Source organism: Lathyrus oleraceus, chromosome 7 (genome assembly GCF_024323335.1).
Source record: "Lathyrus oleraceus cultivar Zhongwan6 chromosome 7, CAAS_Psat_ZW6_1.0, whole genome shotgun sequence".
Classification (NCBI taxonomy): Eukaryota; Viridiplantae; Streptophyta; class Magnoliopsida; order Fabales; family Fabaceae; genus Lathyrus; species Lathyrus oleraceus.
Genome location: NC_066585.1, coordinates 370,557,236 through 370,577,394, shown reverse-complemented (window position 1 = coordinate 370,577,394; position 20,159 = coordinate 370,557,236). Strand labels below are relative to the sequence as shown.

The window sequence follows — 20,159 nt, the reverse complement described above, 5'->3', positions numbered from 1 at the left end:
TTTTAAGTGAGGTTGGGTATGGATTTCAACAGAGCTTCAGGTGCCTTCAGGTTGAAGTTTGAATGAGGCAATGCATGTATTTATAGCTGAAGTGCAAGGCAATGAGGTGTAGAATCCGTGTGCATGATCATTGGGTCCTCCATGCATGGGCCTGTACAGGCGCATGTGAGGCCCAAAATCAATTGGAAATGCAAGCTGAGCTAATTCTGAAGTGAAATGGACGTGTAATTTGAATGGCAATTGCTTGTGCATGAAGATTCCAATTGAAATGCATATTTGGTCACAAATGTTCCCCTCTTAGAAAGTCCCATATAGAAAATCCAAACATAGGCATGTGAGTAATGGTTGGAAAGGTATTGTGATAAGGAACAAAATCTATGTTGGACAAAAATTCCTTTGGAGTTCGGAAATTTATGAAAACTGGTCATGAAGTTTGATGTACAAAACATGTCTTTGAAAATTTTGTCAAAAGTGACCAACTTCAAGCCCTTATGTTTCAATGATGAAAGCCTCAAATGGAAAAACCTCCAACTTAAAAGTTGTAGATCTTTTCAATATGATCAATTTGGACTTAAATGTTGCATCATTTGGATTTTTTATGAGAAAGTTATGGGAACTTGAAGTTGGATTTTTTCAAGATTCAATGGCTTTGGTCCAAAGTGACCTATAATGTTTTGTATTATCACATGTGTTTATTTTAGGATTATGAAATTTTGTCCAACATAACATTTGAATTAGACATCTTAAGATTTCCAATGCAATTGGTATCACCTCAAAATCATAAAAAATGAAGGAGTTAGGTCCTTGGGAAGGTGACCTAAAATTATGGTTTCAGTCAAAATGACCTATAATGTTTTGAAATGAATGATGACCTTCCAAGTTTCAAATGAATTTTTGATGAAAATTAAAGTTGTTCATATGGTTCTTAAAAACATTTTTTCTCTTGGGGTCATATTCATTTGACAAACACATAAAAAGTTAGGTCTCAGTGGATCTCAAAATAGTCAGATGACTTGACCGGTCAACTTCTCAAGTCCAAACTTCAAATCTTGATGAATGAATGATTGAGGACACTCACATAAGCTCATATATTCATAAAATAGTGAATTAAAGAACTTCCCTTGATTGTATTTGATCATAGTTTGAGGTTTCTTCATGAGCAAGGCACAATCAATGCACAAATGAATTAGGGTTTCCTTGGGAAACAAACCTCAAGTTCTTTGGTTTATCTTGATCAACTTGGAAAATTAAGATACTTGGGAGACATATATGATGATTGAGAACTTTGTGGACCATTGTCATGCTTGCTTTCATCTTCATCTAGCCACTTCATTGAGCATAGGGGCCTCCTAGGAGCAAGGGATCTTATGATTGCTTGAGCTTCAAAACAAAACAAGTTAGTGACATATTTTTGTGCTTTTGGTTAGTAAACAAAATAAGAAAAGCAATAATATACAATTCAAGCATGCTTGGTGGTCTCAAACTAACTCACACAAGTCTCAACCGAAGGGTTAAGGAGCCACACATGCTATGATCATTGAGACAATGCAATGAGTAATGATATGATGCCATGAGGGATCTTAGGATCAAAATTAGGGTCTTATATATATATATATATATATATATATATATATATATATATATATATATATATATATATATATATATATATATATATATATATATATATATATATATATATATATATATATATATATATATATATATATATATATATATATATATCGAAATAAATTCTTTTATATATTTTTTATTATATCATTCATCACGATTTAATTTTTTTATCAATATATAATTTAATTTGTGTCGGAGAATTATATTGCGATTTAAGTATATTTAGTTTTTTTTAACATTATGCAATAAATTATAATTTTTTAATCATTCAACAATAAATTTTTTGTGTTTAATTATTTATATAATTGTTGTAACCAAAAAAAAAAAAATTATGAATTTTTCACTTTTTGAATCTCACATAATTTATATAAGATTTTATAAGATTATAAGTATAAAAATGTAAATTATTAATAATTTTTCTTTCTTCTACTTGTGAACAATCCAATTAAAATTCCTCTCTTTTTTTAATCAAACATATATATATTAAAAAAATCTGTCGTCTCCATTTCCTTCATTAAAATCTTGCTCTTCTCCTCTTCTTTGTTTGAATTTGACAACCCTTTCATATAATCCTATTTTTTGTAATTAGACTCTATTAACACTTTAGCATTATTTAATGTGACGGCGATACAATTATTTATATTTTATTATCTATTAAAAATGATAGAAATTTAATGGAGATACAATATACTTTTTTTTTTAATTATCATTCAATGGTTGAAATATATCACTCTATCATATTATACAAATAATTTTAAAATTTTTAGTATAATTTTCCGTAATATATAATTATTATTAATTTACCGTATAAAATTAATTTACGATATGAAATCAAGTCAATGTATGATCCATTTTCTCATAGTTATAAATATATTATAGAGGGTTTGTACTTTCCTTATCTATATTTATTATATTTTTGATTTGTAATTTTTTTTAATGAATGCCATTAATTTTTCTAAAAGACATTTTAGGTAATGTGTATCATTACATTTATTTAAATTGTTTATTGTTTGTTTCTATTTTTAAAATTTTAATATGAATAATTTTTTTAGATTGGACTTTTTCAAGCATGACAATGACACGTATATATTTTGTTTGAAATAATTTATTTTATTAGTTAATTAATCAATAGAATATTATTAATATAATTAAATGAAATAATATTTTATTTCGACTTGTCGTGCAATCTTCAAATTCAAACATGACGACAGGGTGTCTGCTTCACATAAATTGGGCATTCGCTCACATGCTGACCTTCTCTCCATTCCCGCCACCGTTCCTCAAAACGCAGTCGTTTCCCTCCATACTACAATCGCAATGTCTCTCTCCACCGTATCCATTCCCTTCTCTCACCTCCAAGTATTTTTCTCTCGCTCCTTCTTCTGTAAACAGTTTAATCAACTCTCGAGTTGATTTCATCTTTAAACAAAAAATTACTACCACTGGTGTTGTTGCGCGTGTTTGATCCTTTGTTTCTTTTGATTAATATACTAACTTTTACTTGGTTTGAAATTTCACCATGGCTATATAGTTTTTGATTATTGATTGTATTGTTCTGAATCTTATTGTTGCAGGATAAAGACTATGATTTGTCCTTGAAGATCGAGCAAGGGTTTGGACCTGATGGTTTGGGGATTCTATCTGTCACTGATGTATGTGCATCTATCATTTTCATTTGTGTTTCTGTTTTTATTGTTAGAATTATTATTACTGGTGAATAACAATTGCAATTTTTTTTCCTTCTATTTAATGGAGGAATGAATTGAATTCATTTATTGGATAATTTGCTGTTGGATGAATTTAATGTTTATTTTATTTTTTAAAATTACATCCATCTGCCTGGGAGACACAACATTGCTATTGCTATGCAGAGTCTTTGGACTCTTTGTAAAAGATCTCTACTAGGAAACTAAAAGTGTTAGAGGCAAATTGTATTAAAGTATGTTGATTGATTTTCGGAATACGCTTTCGCATTGGGTGTTTGGATGTAAAGTTTAACTAAGTATGTGAACCTTAATCAAACTAGGGGAGTACACACATTAAAATTTGCCCAAAAACCAAGTTATCTGAAAGTTAAAACTGTAATGCAGTTGGTTTCAGGGACCAAAAGAGAAAACACCCGTTTAAAATGGCTTCATTTTGGTGGGCTTGATTGCTCAAAGTAAAATTTAGTGGTGCCGAACCTGCTCGATGCAAGTATTTAGAGTGTTTTAGGTCCCTCACATTGTTCAGTATTATGCCTGCACTGAATTGTCCCATCAATGCTACTACTAATGTTGTCTCCTCTAACCTGCACTTAAGTAGGCTGAGATGGGTCAGTGTTTTCTCTCTTCAGTTTGCTGTGGATGATTTCGGCCCAAATCCTGCCTTAACTGATGTCCACTCCTAAATCAAACTAAAAAAAGAGTTGAACAAATGACTGGGCTATCTTTTTTTTTTTGGTTACAATTTCTCAACTATCACAATTTTTGTTAGATCTTGGGTACAAACTTAGAAAACACAATATAATTTATTTCAGTGAAAAATGACAACAGTGTTAGGCTCGGCCCAGTTTTTGTCATTAATTCTATTTTGTCCTAAACGTGATGACTGTAGATATGTTATAAAGCTTTAGAACTGGAAATTCACGTGTTTATTTTCTGGCTTTACTACAATTTGTATTTTCATACTTAATTTTAATTAATTATAGGTCCCAGGATACTCTTCCTTGCGCAGAAATCTTTTGCATCTTGCACCGAAGTAAGTATTTTGAGATGCTATTTCTACTTATTGTCATAGTGCATTAGTTTTAAAATTCAAATGGGAGCACAAGTTGTTATTGATAATAGTATTTTTCCTTTACTTATCTCAGATTGGCAAATCTTCCTAAAGAAGTGAAGGATGATCTTGAAGATCCTAACAGCAGGTAACCTAACTTATTGATTACTAAATTTTCACTTCCACTTCATTCCATCATCAAAATATTCAGCTTTCTTTTTCCATTAGCTCAAGGCCATTAATTGTAGCATTTTACAGCAGCAAATGACTTCTTTTTCTACCCTCCATCAATTTGTAGATATAATTTTGGGTGGAGTCACGGGAAAGAAAAACTTGAATCTGGCAAGCTTGGTAATTCTCTCATCTATTGCATATAAGGAATACTTTGGTGGTGTCCCTCTGGGAAGCCTTAATTAGCTTCTCATTAGATTTTGTTTATTGCTGGTATTTCTCTTTTGTTTATATCCATTGGTTGTGGTAGTACTAGACATAATAAGATTATAAATGACAATATTTGAGAGAGTGTTGAGGTAGCACCTATAGTAAAAAAGATGGTGGAAAATAGGCTTAGGTAGTACATATAGTGTTAGGCATGTAGAGAGAAGACATGTAGGTTTTGTTGTAAGGAGAGTAGATCAAATGAAGAAGAGTCAAACAACTAGAGGTAGAGGAATATGAAACCTCTGCCCATGTAATGTTGAACTTAGATGTATAATAGGTAAAAAACTCTGGTTGGTGGTTTGGTGTTGTGCACTTGTGCTTTGGTTTGCAGTGCAATGCTTTTTATTTGAAAGGCATTGTTATTTCCTCATAACTCATTATCAAGTTAAAAATTACATAGAGCTGTTGTTTTTAGATTACTTTATCATGGGACAAGGCCCGTAGAAATTGATCGTTTCTATTGCATAGAACAATTAAAATTCAATCTGAGCCTTTAATGCTTGAAACAAAATGATGTTGAAAGGAATATGAAACCCCTGCCAGTGTAATGTTGTACTTAGATGTATAATAGGCCAAGAACTCTGGTTGATGGTGTGGTATTGTGCACTTGTGCTTTGGTTTGCAGTGCAAGGCTTCATATGGAGACCTAGCTTCTTCATTGTAAATCAGATTCTTTCAATGTGAATCCAGTCAGATTTCCTTCGATCTTGCTATTGATATGGTTATTGTAACCACTGGAGACATTTTCTTAATTACTTTCTGAATTGAGGACATGGAATCATCGAAGATTATTCGATTATGAGTTCCATTATGCTTTCATTGGTATAGGAGAAAAAATAAGTGTAATTTGAGATGGTAATGGATGCTCAGGAAATGACTTTCAGATAGAGTTCTTCATAGCAGTAAACCTGAACTGTAATACCAAAAAGTAACTTCAAGTATATCATATTTCTTAAATTATATCTAATTTTCATCTGTTAATTTGAAAATGGTATTACTCTGTTGCATGGATGCTTTACGGAAAATCAGTTGGTTGTCTACATTATTAAGTAAGGCCAGTTTTATTTATCTACTTTTTTCTTCTCCGAATGCAGATTTATTAAAAGGATCTTTCTATGCCAATCCCATACTTGATACGCCTACAACAGATAAATCTTTGATACAACGGTAATGTGGATGAGAACACATGATTTGTTTGTAGTTGTTTATTGCTTTAGACTGTTCCTTATCTTATATGGATATTATACAATTCTTGCTATATCTTGATTCAACCATTATTCTTTTAGATATATGACTTTCATGCAAGATGTCACAGAATTATACTGATTTTCATGCAAGTTGTCACTGAATTATACCGGGTTATCCATACGCATTTAGATTTATGTTTTACTTTTTATTGTAATTTATACACGTTGCTTAATTTTTTTTAGCATTATTTATTGTGTTATACTGTTTGTGATTCTGTATCTTTGATCATATGCAATTCCTTGGATTTTGTGTCCCCGTAGATACCCATCATATTGCGGATCAAATGTATGGCCCAGAAGCACATTACCAGAGCTTGAGTTGGGTATGCCTTGATGCCTAAATTGAATTTGCAATGTTTGTTTTTCTGATATTCGGGGATATAGATTTCTGTGTTTGTTATCTGTTTTCTTTCCTTGGGGTTTTCATGAACAATCATGAAGATGCTGATTGTGTAGGTCACAATTTGTTTTTCATGTGGTGCTATGCCTGTGCATGAAGTAATCAACCCATTCTGTGTGTTTTTTGTGAAAATGGCACCTTGGCAGATTATACTTTTGTGAAAATTACAAAAAAATTTGATAAAAGTAATTTCAGTTAATAAGTGCTTGCTTATTATTAATCACTTTGAGTATCATTAATCAGTTCAAGTTGAGTGTTATTAAACTTTAAATAGTTGTTCTATGATTCTGTTTATTTTTTTTTAATCTTTTACGGGGAAATGGTTACTAGGCGTTAATTTTTTTTAAAATTGAGCTGAAGCGATGTTTTAGCTCTGTCATTTCCTTGATTTCTGGAATTTGAACTTCAATTTACAAGCTTAAGAGCATGATTTTTATACATCTTCTAAATCATGTTAAATTTAGATAACAGTAATAAGTTGTCCCAAATCATTTGATCTTAATGTTTTACTAAAGGGTAACACGACTTGTTACATGTATACTGTTCTTTTGTTTCTGGCATGTAGCTTTCAAAGCACTTGGGAAGCTGATATTTGATGTTGGATTGATGGTGGCATATCACTGCGATCAATATGGTAAGCCAGCTAGTAGGGATGGCAATTTGACCCATCCCCAATGGGCACCCGCAAATTTACCCATAACGGGTAGGGTAAAAACCCGCAAAAATGGGTACGGGCATGGGCTCGGATAATTACCCATAAAAAAAGCGGGTACGGGTGCGGGTATGGGCACCTTGGTACCCAACCCGTCCCATACCCGCACACTATATATTTATGTATTTTTATTTATATTTATATATTTTAGTTTATATTGTTATATAAAAATGCATGTCTATCAATTATAAAACGTATATCAATGTTAAGCTATTACATATTTAATATAAGTGTTCGTTTATTTCAACAATAAATTGTTTGAAATTTTTTTAATGTTTTTAAAAACTTAAAATTATATGATATTTTATAATTGATATATTTTTTTTAATAGGAATGCGGGTCACGGGTATGAGTACGGGTACTTAGATACCCATAGGGCATGGGTATGAGTGCTAACTTTGGCACCCAAGTGGGTATGGACTCGGGCACGGAGATTTTTTTTAAATTGCGGGTATGGGGATGGGTATTATAGTACCCTGCCCAAACCCTGTCCATTGCCATCCCTACCCGCTAGTGATATTTGTTTGGCTTTAGACAAAGGCATCTTAACTGTGGTGTTACTCTAGTTTTTTATTTTATACACTCTTTAACTTGTTGGAACTGGACCAATTATTTTTTTCCTAGGGACAGTAATTTCCTGTCCTGTTTTGAATTTTGAAATCTAATACAATTCTTTGCAAATTGAAGTGGTGTTTTGATAGAGACCAAATATGGGTCGTAAGGAATGTAATAATGAGTGTGGTAAGGATATATGATAAATAAATAGTGAATTAGAATTCTTAGTTGACAGGTTCGTTATGCCTTAGTAGTATAAACAGTGATGTTAGTGAATTGTATTCATTATATTAGAATATTGAATGAACCATTATGGTTAGGAAGAGAGTTCTCTCCTCTCAGGAGTTTTGCTTTGGTATAGATTGAAATTCATTCCTTTCTATATTGTTTTCTTTCTTCATCTATTGAATATTTTACATTGTTGATATATTTTCTTACTTCATTTCTTTTGATGGATTTTAGAGTTCCACCATGTTTCTTATACTGTTAATGTTCTAAATAATTTTAGGTGGATTAAGAATGAGAAAATAACTCACTTATTTTTACCCCAAAATATCTCATGAAAAATAAAAACGGCAATAGCAAACAAACATTTAGTTTAAAAAGTCACCTTAATGATTTTTTATTCCCCTTTTTACCTATTTCACATTGCTCACTAAGCTAGGCGTCATCTTTTAGTTTTTTAAAGTTGGCAAATTTAAGGTCTGATGTACCTGATATAACTGGTGGTGTACTAAACCTTGGGTAGGATGGCAGTTTTGCTCTCTGCCTTGTTCATAGTCATGTTCCTATACCTGTTTTTTCCCTCATTCATATCAATTCTGTTCTGATCAATTGTACATTCAAAACTTGTTAGTATCCAAAGGAATAAAAGTTCATAAGGATGAAGGTCTGGAATCAATACTTAAACGCTCCCGCTGTCACAAAGGACGTTTGCTATATTATTTTCCTGCACAACAGGGGTAGTTTTCTTTACGATGTCTCTTTTCTTATTAGAATACTTATATTGATATCTGATGTAACCACCATGCTTATTTTTGTTGATTTACTTAAGAACATTGTCCACCAAAATAAATGTTCACATTGTGGGCGGGACTTTATTGATTGAGTTTATTTTGATCTTTCTTTTCCTTTGACCTTTTCAAGGTACTATCGATTTCCCTCTTTTTCGTTGATAACTAGAATATTCTAACCCTGGATATCAAATACTGATATCAAAGATATCAAATGTTCTCTTTTGAAATACTGATATGATGGTCATAGAAGAACAATTACATTTTTGCTAGAGGGTTAAATGCAAAATATTACTTGCACAATAAAACTGTTTGATTTCATCATTACTATTGAATTAGGAGAGACCGAGAGACTAAGAGACATTTAGGTTAAACCGTGTGTTTTAAAAGCACTACGGAGACTTTATTATATATAGAGAGATTACAACTAATTACATGATATAGTTGATGTGGGACTATTCTATATACAAATATTCTAACACTATGTATTTACAAATATCAACACTCCCCCTCAAGCTTGAGCATATAAGTCAAATGCACCAAGCTTGTTACATATATAATTAGTTCGGGGACTTCTCAGAGATTTTGTAAACACGTCTGCCAATTGATCATTAGAATTGACAAAGCTTGTGACGATGTCACCTGACTCGATCTTCTCTCTAACAAAGTGACAGTCTATCTCAATATGTTTGGTCCTCTCATGGAAGACTGAATTTGAAGCAATGTGCAATGCAGCTTGATTATCACAAATAAGTGTCATTGGTCTTGCTTCTTCAATTTGAAGTTCCTTGAGCAACTGCTTTAACCAAATAAGTTCACATGTTGCCATTGCCATGGCCCTATACTCTGCCTCGGCGCTTGATCTTGCAACTACGTTTTGTTTCTTACTTTTCCAGGATATAAGGTTTCCTCCAACAAGTACACAATACCCAGAGGTGGATCGTCTATCAATGGGTGACCCTGCCCAATCAGCATCAGAGTATCCAATTATCTGAGTATGTCCTTTATCTTCATACACTAAACCTTTTCCTGGAGCACATTTGATGTATCTCAAAATCTAGATAACAGCATCCATGTGTTCCTGACAAGGGGAATTTAAGAACTGACTTACCACACTAACCGCAAAAGAAATGTCTGGACGTGTGACTGTGAGATAATTCAACTTTCCAACCAATCTCCTATACCTTCCTGAGTCAGATAGAGGCTTCCCCTAATTTGGTAGTAGTTTGGCACTTGGATCCATAGGAGTATCAGCTGGTTTGGTATTCAACAAACCTGTTTCTTCCAAAATATCCATAGCATATTTCCGCTGAGAAATCACCAAACCATCTTTAGATTGGGCTACCTCAATACCCAAGAAATAGCGGAGTTTACCAAGGTCTTTTGTCTGAAATTGATTCGAGAGATGTTGTTTTAACTGGAGTATACCCTGCTGATCACTACAAGTTATAACAATATCATCTACGTACACAATAAGATAAATACACCCTTGGGCTGAGTGACGATAAAAAACAGAATGGTCAGCTTCACTGCGGACCATACCAAACTGTTGTACTACAGCGCTGAATCTGCCGAACCAAGCTCTCGGAGATTGCTTAAGACCATAAAGAGACCTGTGTAACCTACACACCATATTCAATGACTCCCCCTGAGCAACAAATTCAGGTGGTTGCTCCATATATACTTCCTCTTCAAGATCACCATGTAAAAAAGCATTTTTGATGTAAAGTTGATGAAGAGGCCAATGCCGAATGGCTGCAATGGCTAGAAGAACTCTAACAGATGCCATCTTGGCTACAGGCGAGAAGGTATCACTATAATCCAATCCAAAAATCTGAGTGTATCCTTTGGCTACCAAGCGAGCTTTAAATCAATCAATCTTACCATTTGGACCAACCTTTATTGTATAAAGCCAACGACAACCTACTAAAGATTTCCCAGGGGGTAGAGGAACCAGTTCCCAGGTACCACTGCTTTGAAGAGCACACATTTCATCAATCATTACTTGCCTCCACTCAGGGTGAGATAATGCTTCACCTGGAGTTTTAGGAATAGAAACAGAAGACAAAGAAGACAAATAAGTATACTGCAAAAGGGAAAGACGATGATAACATAAATCAATATAATGTGGAGACGGATTTCGTGTTTGACGTATACCTTTTCGAAGGGCAATCGGAAGATCGGACTCAGGTTGCAGGATCGGATCCGGTGATGGCGGAGGCGTCGGAGGAGAGTCTGCAATGACCTCAGGGACAGGTATGACCTCAGGGACGGGGACGATAGACGTTGGGCGACGACGCTGATATGTTTGAAGTGGTCGAGAAGTAGGGGGGTCAGGAGCCATAGACTGGTGGGGGATAATGGTAGGCGGGACATTAATAACTGCCGGAAAAGGTGTGGAAGTACTTTCTTGAAGAGGTTCCGGAGATACTGGGTTGGACCCGAAATATGGAACAGACTCGAAGAAGGTAACATCGGCCGATATGAGGTATCGTTGTAGAGTATGAGAATAACAACGATAACCCTTTTGGGAACGATGATAACCAAGAAAGACACACTTTAGTGATCGAGCTGCTAGTTTATCAAGACCAGGGGAGAGATTGTGTACAAAACACGTTGACCCGAATACTCAAGGAGGAATTGGGTGGAGAGGAGAATTTGGAAACAGGATTGAATGAGGGATTTTATTATTACGGACAGATGAGGGCATGCGATTTATGAGATTTATGAGGTAACATGCTGTGAGCACCGCATCCCCCCAAAAACGGAGAGGAACATTACCATGGATTAGTAGGGTCCGAGTGGTTTCTACAAGATGCCGATTTTTGCGTTCGGCTACCCCGTTTTGTTGGGGTGTATGAGGGCAAGATGTTTGGTGCAGAATACCATTGGATGACATAAAAGTTTGAAACTGTTGGGATAAATATTCACGTGCATTGTCACTTCTTAAGGTACGAATAGACAAACCAAATTGGGTCCTTATTTCTCGATAAAATTGTTCAAAAATAGAAAACAATTTAGATCTGTTCTTCATTAAAAATAGCCATGTGCAACGTGAAAAATCATCAATAAAAGTTACAAAATATCTAGACTCAAAAGTCAACACGGTACGCGAGGGACCCCAAACATCGGAGTGAACTAAAGCAAAAGGGGACGCAGCCCGTTTATTGACTCGATCAGGAAAGTGACTACGAGTATGTTTCCCTAACTGACAAGACTCACAATGTAAAGTGGACAATTTAGATAGACTAGGCACCAACTTTTGTAGCTTGGGAAGACCTGGATAACCTAACTGTGCATGTATAATGAGTGGAGAATCTGTGGTGGAGCATGTGGTAGATGACATAGAGAAGTAGTAGAGGCCTTGAGACTCACATCCGACGCCAATCGTCTGTCCCGAACTCCGATCCTGCAGAGTAACATTACTATTTGTAAAGGTGATAGAACAATTTAGAGAACGAGTTAAACGACTGACTGACAGTAAATTAAATGGGCAATTAGGTACATATAGGACAGAAGTCACAGAGAGAGATGGTAAAATTTGAACAGTACCAATCCCTTGGGATCGGGTTTAAGAACCATTTGCGGAAGTTATACTCGGTAAGAAACCAGAGGTAGAGAGGGAAGAAAAAAGACCTTTATTACCGGTAACATGATCAGACGCACCGGAATCGAGGACCCAAGGACCAATAGGAGATGATTGAGAGAAGCAAACAGATGAATTACCAGTGTGTGCAACCGAAGCCGTGGAACCAGAGGTCTGATTATTCTGACACCACTTGTGAAAATCCTCGTAGCTTGGCGTAGGGCTCTGAAGAGAAGGTAAAGTTTGCCTAGTATCTGGATTATCAATTTGAGCTGCATTTACCTGGCGTGGAGGTCTGCCATGTAACTTCCAACAACGGTCGATAGTATGTCCAAGCCGGTTACAATGGTCACACTTGGGACGAGGTTTGGAGTTGGATGACCCTCCTTGAAGGCGATTCTGATTGTTGCCAAGAGATGCAAGGGCAACAGTGTCACCTGGTGTCAGAGCAACAATAGATGGAGGGGAAACCGGACCAAATGCATGAGGTGTAGCCAAGCGCAACAGTTGTTTACTAACTGCATCGTAGTTAGGAACAATAGTACCTGATAAAATCTGATTACGAACGGACTCGAGTTTTGGTGGTAGTCCCTTAAGTGCCATGACCATGAAAAATTTACTCTGTTGTTCGGAATGAGCTGTTGCATCTTTTGCATAAGGCATGAGAGTTTCGAAACTCGCTTTCAAGGCATCAAGCTTACTCAGATAGGCTTGCATATCCATATTTTGCAACTTCAGTGTGTCGAGTTTGAGGATGACGCTGTATAGACAATGAACGTCATTGGAGAAGACTTTCTTAGCCTTTTCCCAAACCTCATTGCAAGTGGAGAAGGCTTGATACTGCGCTTGGAGGTTGGGTGCGATGGAAAACCATAACACAGTACAAAGAGAGGCATCCGTTTTCTTCCATTTAGCGAGTTTTGCGGCGGCAACATCAACCAATTTTGTGGTTAGGTGATCTTCATATCCCTGACCATGAAACCACATATCGACAGCACGAGCCCATACGTTGTAGTTGGCTGATCCAGTTAGTTTTTCACATGGGATAAGCGGACGAGATGGAATCAACATCTCCCATGGCTTAAAGAAACAAAATCGGGGCTGTGGAGACCAGATCTGTGAGCGATGGAGGGAGCCGAGTGGGGCGGCTGGGAAAACGGCCGGATCGGGCGGCAAGGTGGTTTTACCTGAGAAGTTTGAGAAGTTAGAGGCAAACCGGAGAAGTTAGAGGCAAAACCGGAGAAGTTAGAGGCAAACCGGAGTGATGACACGATTTGAGAAGGAAAAAGAATTATCACCGGAAGACAGTGGGTCAACCGGGTAAAACACGGCAAAAAGTTGTCTCTTAGTAGGCTCTAGATACCATATTGAATTAAGAGAGACTAAGAGACATTTAGATTAAACCGTGTGTTTTAAAAGCACTACGGAGACTTTATTATATATAGAGAGATTACAACTAATTACATGATATAGTCAATGTGGGACTATTCTATATACAAATATTCTAACACTATGTATTTACAAATATCAACAATTACCTTTACTTCTGGGCTTAGTTAAAGTCTTGAATTATAAATATTTCAGTTCTCAATTGCTGTTTAATTTGTATTGAAGCTTTCAAGTTCACTATCCGGTGTATTATTAAGTTACATATGACTTGTTACAGAATCCCAGGTGACAACTCTATGTCTTCTTGGTGTGGATGGCATACAGACAATGGTTCACTGACAGGTTATTAATATATTCGTACTTGTATGCAATATGGATTCTGCTTTCTGCATATTTTCATTCTGTACAACGTTAACATCTTAGACTCTAGTCCTCAAGTCATGTTGGTTAGAGAACCCCATGGATACTAAAAACATACACTATTAATGAGAGTATTAATATGTAGGTCTGACTTGTGCTATATTTACAAGAGACGGTGAAGAGATACCTTGTCCTGATAGTGCTGCTGGCCTCTATATTCGAACAAGAAATGATCAAATTGTCAAGGTACACATTGTTCATCTGGAATTGCAAGTAACTAGGTAAAATAGATGTAGATAACTGCAACATTAAATGTTTTTTTGGTTCATCTTTCTTTCAACTAGAAGATTCCTTTTCTCTTCAATCTCTTGTATTAAGCAAATATTTCATAATGGTAAGCTGTCTCCTTTCTTTTCAGTGTTGAGAGTTCCACTTTAGATCAGATATGGGCTGAATATGTTTTTATACAACTCACCTTACAAAGCTGATGTTGTAGTGTTGAGTTAGGTCTAACCTAAATTCTATTAAATAATTTGAACGGTCATTTTTTTTGTGAAGTGGTAATTATTTATTACTTAATTGTTGGGGCATTAGATCAATGGAAGTATGCTATTTTCTTTTTGTCAATAGGTATGCCAATTAAAATGACTGCAATGTCATTATAGAACTTGTACTTATTGAATGAATCTCGTTTATGTTAGTCTTTGTCAGGGGCACATGATTGATTGTGGAATTTTAGGATTGCATTTTAGCTCCTTCCCTATGTCTGGGTGATGAATAAATTCTATATGACACAGCAGCTGCGAGGAATAATGCTTGATCTTAAACAATGAAAGCATTTTATGAACCATTTTTTTCCTTTTACAAAAAAGATGTAAAGATACAGGCATTTGGAGGATTTTAAGTAGTAAAATCTGATAGTTATTCCTAAATGGTGTGAAATGTGACGCTTAGAATTCTTGTGAATTAGTACAATGCATTTATTCATTGTATTTTCTCTTATAGGTTGTTTATGGAGTAGATAATATAGCTTACCAAATTGGTGAAACTGCCGAAATACTTTCTGGAGGTATTCTTCGTGCAACACCTCATTGTGTTCAGGTAATTCAACAAATTCCAAAAAGGGAATTTTTCTCTTTATTTTATGGTAGACTTGTAGCTATATTTTATTGCCATCCAGTTGAATCAAATAGTCAGTGATTATATTCTTTCTTATTTTCTACTTTACATCATAGGTATCTTGTACTCCACTATGCTTTTATTGATGCCACAATTATATCTTAGTTTATTTTCTTCTAGTGATTTATAGTGTTCTTGTTTAATAAAAGGAATGCAAAGAACACACTATATATTTTCTGATCTTTGACACACTCTATTGATGGTCATTTCTCTAAAAAATTGTTGCTTTCTAAATATACCTTTTTGAAGAATCCGACGATTTTCTTTAAAATGGAGGGAAAGTATGAAAAAAAGTGTTAAAGAGTGTGTTACTGATATCTCTCTTAATAGGATGCTTTATAAGATTCATTTCAGCATTAGAATATGAAGTGTTATTCCCTTTTCTATTTATTTGTGCCTACTGCCTATTCTAATCTTAGACAGTACTCAAATGTATCCAAAAAAACCGCCAGTATCCCAATCTAAGAACTCAAAAAGAAAACAAATAAAGTTTTCCTGAGGAAGTTCACATTCATAAAGAGGTATGTATATTCCTGAAAGGCATGTCCAACAAAAAGGAATGTCCAAGAAAAAGGCATGTCCAAGTCCAATGCCAAAGCAACATAACTTTACCTTGTCTAGATACTGCCAATGAATTTTTCTTTGACACTTGTTCGGTTCACATTATTTGATATAAAACTTGGATGCTATTGTATTCTTAGGCTCCAAAAGGGAAGGAGTCTTCTGGTGTTGAACGTTCAACATTTGCATTATTCATGCAACCTGACTGGTATGTTTTATGAGAGCGACTAAGCTGTTCGGTAGCTTAAATTTTGTTTGGATTTGTCTTCACTTGTAGAGTTACAAGTTAGCACGAGGTCTATGTTGCATATGAGCTCAATTTATAATTGTGTGTCAATAATTTTCCTTTTCAGGGATGAAAAACTAAGTTTTCCTGAGGAAGTTCACATTCATAAAGAGGTATGATATTCCCTGAAAGTTGTTATTGTTCTTCACATTCAGCCATTACAGATTATGGATAAAAGTTGACAGTAAAAATTAGAAAGAGAAAGAGACTTTGCAATTTCAAGTATATTTTTTTTTACATGTAAGACAATAAATGTCTTTATACAATTCTTAACATCTGTGTTATTTGAGCTACAAAACTTAGATATCTTTTGCGACAACAGTCTAAGTGGTTGATGTAAGTCAAATAGATGGTTAATTATGATTAGTAGATACTTAATAGATATATCAGTGTCAAAACTCATTAATTAACATAGTTTCATTAACCACTAGTTTAGACGTTATTAACCATACTTTTCAGGCATTCAAATCTTAAATTTACATGTAGCTGAACACGGGAAATTCTAGTTAACCACATCCAAAATTGTAGTTAATAAAGTTATGTTGGTGGTTATTGAGTTTCAACATTTGAATAGCTCATTATCCATATAGTCGTGATCGTTGTGTAAATTTGTTTATAAAAGAATCATTTCTCTATATTAAATATATATTCGACATTTCTTGTCAATATTGGGTTGATTTTGTATTTGTATGCTTCTTTTACTTTTGCAGCTTATTCCATCAAATGCTTCCCTTACTTACGGAGAATATTCAGAGATGGTGCTTGGCAAATATTACGACAAAAAATAGCAATGTATACACCTTACTTAGTCACTTATGTTGATTGTTAATCAAAAACCATATTTTTTGGCATTGGTTTCTGTTTCATTTTTTTCAGTGTTTTCTTAACTCATTCTATTTTGCAGGGTCTAAGTTGTTACTCTGAACTTTTCACAGAATTAATTGGCTGGAGAGATGGCCCATGCTAACTAACTGTTAATTCAAGGGAGTAAATGAAGCTGTGCAGAAGTGTCATGGTAATAGGATAAGAAATAGAAAATAAAAATTCTTGTAACTCACGTCGAATAATAATAAAGCTTGAAGGCCAAGAAAGCCTATTAAAATTACTTTCACCAGATGTTAAATTGTTACATCTATGTAATGGAACGAAACTTACCGTCCAACTCTGTAGTTTATGAAGTATGTTACAAAAAAAAATGATGAATTCAACTATCTGAGTGTTATTTAGTAAAGGAAAGCTAGTCGAATCTTTTGATTATTCAAGTTGATTTGTTTCCCATATTGCAAAAGTTTTTAGCTTTATGCAAGAATCTATTTAAGGATATTTCTTTGAGGTAATTTTTGAGAGTGAGAATGTTAAAACTTCACGAGCATTAAAGATACAAGAGCATTGCCTATTTAAATGACTTAGACTGTAATAGCTTATAGCCGACGTTTTATTTGAAAAAATAAATATTGTTGTGATAATTATGCATCCATGAAAGATAGTTGGTATATTGTCAGTTTTGTTTTTTTTTTTAAATAAATTAAAAAAGAATAAGACAGAAATAAATTTTGAATATCGAAATCTTCATTTTGTACAAAATAGTAGTAAGATATACTCAAATTACCAAAACAAATAATTTAAAATTCATCATTAATGTAAAAAATATTCTAAAATAATTTATAATAAATATATATTTTTCTCATATTTGATTCAATAGTACACCCTTTTCCCCACATACATTAAAATAATATTTAAGAAATACTCATATTTAGATAACAAAAATTTAAAAGAAAATCTTAATGAGAAATATTTGCATCTTAGTTAGATCAATTATTGTTTTTAAATTAATTTAGTTAGTATATTATCCCGTATTTGCATTAATGACATCCATTAATCTAATAATATTTTAAATTATTGAAGTTACAATTATGGACACATTATCCCATAAAATCATTTTTAACCCGCGAAATAATTATTAACCTATTAGTAAGACATTTTAATCTTATTCGAGTCATTGTCATATTTTTTGAATTTTTTACAAAAATAATCTATTTTTTAAAGAAAATTTCCAAAATACTTCTGGTTTCAAAAAAATTCTCAAACTACCCCACTTTTAGGAGGAGGCGCCAATTCAATTGGCGACTCCTCTTAAAAATTGAATGGAGGCGCCAATTGGATTGGTTAGGGCATATGCCCTAGCCAATCCAATTGGCGCCCATGTGTATTACTTGAGAGGAGGCGCCAATTGGATTGACACCTCAGTGTAAAATGCAATATTTTTATTATAAATAGATGTTTGTGTGAGTCATTGTTCCACATCTCAATTAATCATTTGGCAATCATGTTTGATGCTCGTCGTCGATACGGAAAGGTGATTTATGCGAGAGACAAACCTCAGATGCTGATGCTGCTCTGGAACATCACTACGTTCGATCAACTGAAGAGGGAGCTGATTCGTTGGTTAGATGGGAAAATACTAGAAGGGAAAAAAATTAGAAGTATTGAGAGACTCGACAATATCTATGGTTGGATGCGAATGAAGACTGATAAGGATGCTAGGGAAATGATGTTCGGTCGAGATGACATCAATTTGATTGTTGTAATCAATTAGAAATATTTCTGTTTTCAGATAGCTTATTTTATACTGATGTTTGTTGTGAACCTCGTTGTAACAAAAACTTAATGATATATAATGTTTGAAGGTTACAAAAATACAATGTTACAAAAAGCTTAAGACCCAGATGATGCTCCTCGATTGGGACAATTGTTCTTGTTGTGTCCTGGTTGACGACAGATACTACATAATCTTATCATTTTATCTGTGGAATCCATTTCTGTCCTGATACGTGTGCTGTTTGGCCTTCCTTTTTTCTTTCTACGCATCTCGTCGTTGTGCCAAACTATATCACCTTCATATGGAGGCCAGTATTCCTCCATTGGTAGTACCGAGAAGCTTTGATTATATACATTCATGACGGTGACGACCTTGTACACATCAGATAAATGGCTGTAAGCGTCTTGACGAGTATAAGCGCATGCTGCAATGACATGGGAGCAAGGAATGCGGAAGGCTTGGAATTTTCCACAGTTGCACCAACTTCTATTTAGTCTAACAACATAGCCTAAATTTGGTCTCCCCTTGTTGTGGTCCATTGTTTCTTGGACGCTGAAATTTTTCCTATGACGGTCAAAGACTGTTACAACGTGTGTGCTAGCTTTGATGCTCTCCTCTTTCATGACTTTCATGCAATACTCACTGAATACTTGACCATACATTAACACCACACTCCATCTTTCACCTTTGGTTGCGAACGTAGAAGCCAACCTATAATAGGTCGATCTTACCAAGACGGTTATTGGCAGATTTCTAATTCCTTTGAATACCCCGTTCATGCATTCCACAAGGTTTGTTGTCATGTGGCCCCATCGACAACCTCTGTCAAATGCCCTTGTCCACTGCTCTACTGGTATGTTTTTTATCCATCACCATGCGTCTGCATTAGACAGTCTAATTTCATCACGATAATATTGAAATGATGGTTGAGTTAGAGCATACCCAACATTCACCACCTTCTTGCGAAGATTCTTATCTTTTATTGCACGCATGAAGTTTTGTGCAATATGTCTAATGCAATAGACATGGGTAGAAAGAGGATCATGCCATCAATTGTCATGGTTGTTGTAGGCACTCTCAATGGCAGCATGTCTATTAGAAATCAAACAGAGATTGGCTTGTGGAGCCACATGCGTTATGAGATGTCGAAGAAAGAAACCCCATCCACCAGCCGTTTCACCTTCAACTAGAGCAAAGGCAATGGGAAAGACATTGTTGTTGTCGTTTTGTGCAACCGCCATAAGCAAAGTACCCTTGTATTTTTCGTATAACCAAGTGCCATCAATTTGAATAATAGGTTTGCAGAATGCGAAACCTTTGATGCATGGGTCAAACGCCCAAAAGAGACGGTGAAAGATTCTATTCCATGTAACACAGGTTCCGTCTGGCATCATTGCTGGCAATGTCTCCATAATTGCCACAGTTCCTGGGACATATGT

The 20,159-nt window shown here is 34.7% G+C and overlaps 1 protein-coding gene across 1 annotated transcript; it reads left to right on the top strand.

Moving 5' to 3' along the window:
* Window positions 1–2,826: 2,826 nt before the first annotated feature.
* Window positions 2,827–17,383, top strand: LOC127108337 (uncharacterized). Its single transcript, XM_051045799.1, has 16 exons — window positions 2,827–2,994; window positions 3,210–3,287; window positions 4,325–4,374; window positions 4,487–4,540; window positions 4,691–4,743; window positions 5,928–6,000; window positions 6,342–6,403; window positions 7,046–7,114; window positions 8,604–8,709; window positions 14,013–14,077; window positions 14,241–14,341; window positions 15,101–15,196; window positions 15,976–16,043; window positions 16,189–16,234; window positions 16,832–16,913; window positions 17,057–17,383. Exons 1-15 carry the CDS (start codon window positions 2,953–2,955, stop codon window positions 16,907–16,909), a joined length of 1,041 nt encoding a protein of 346 aa, XP_050901756.1. The 5' UTR covers window positions 2,827–2,952; the 3' UTR covers window positions 16,910–16,913; window positions 17,057–17,383.
* The last annotated feature ends 2,776 nt before the right edge of the window (window positions 17,384–20,159 follow it).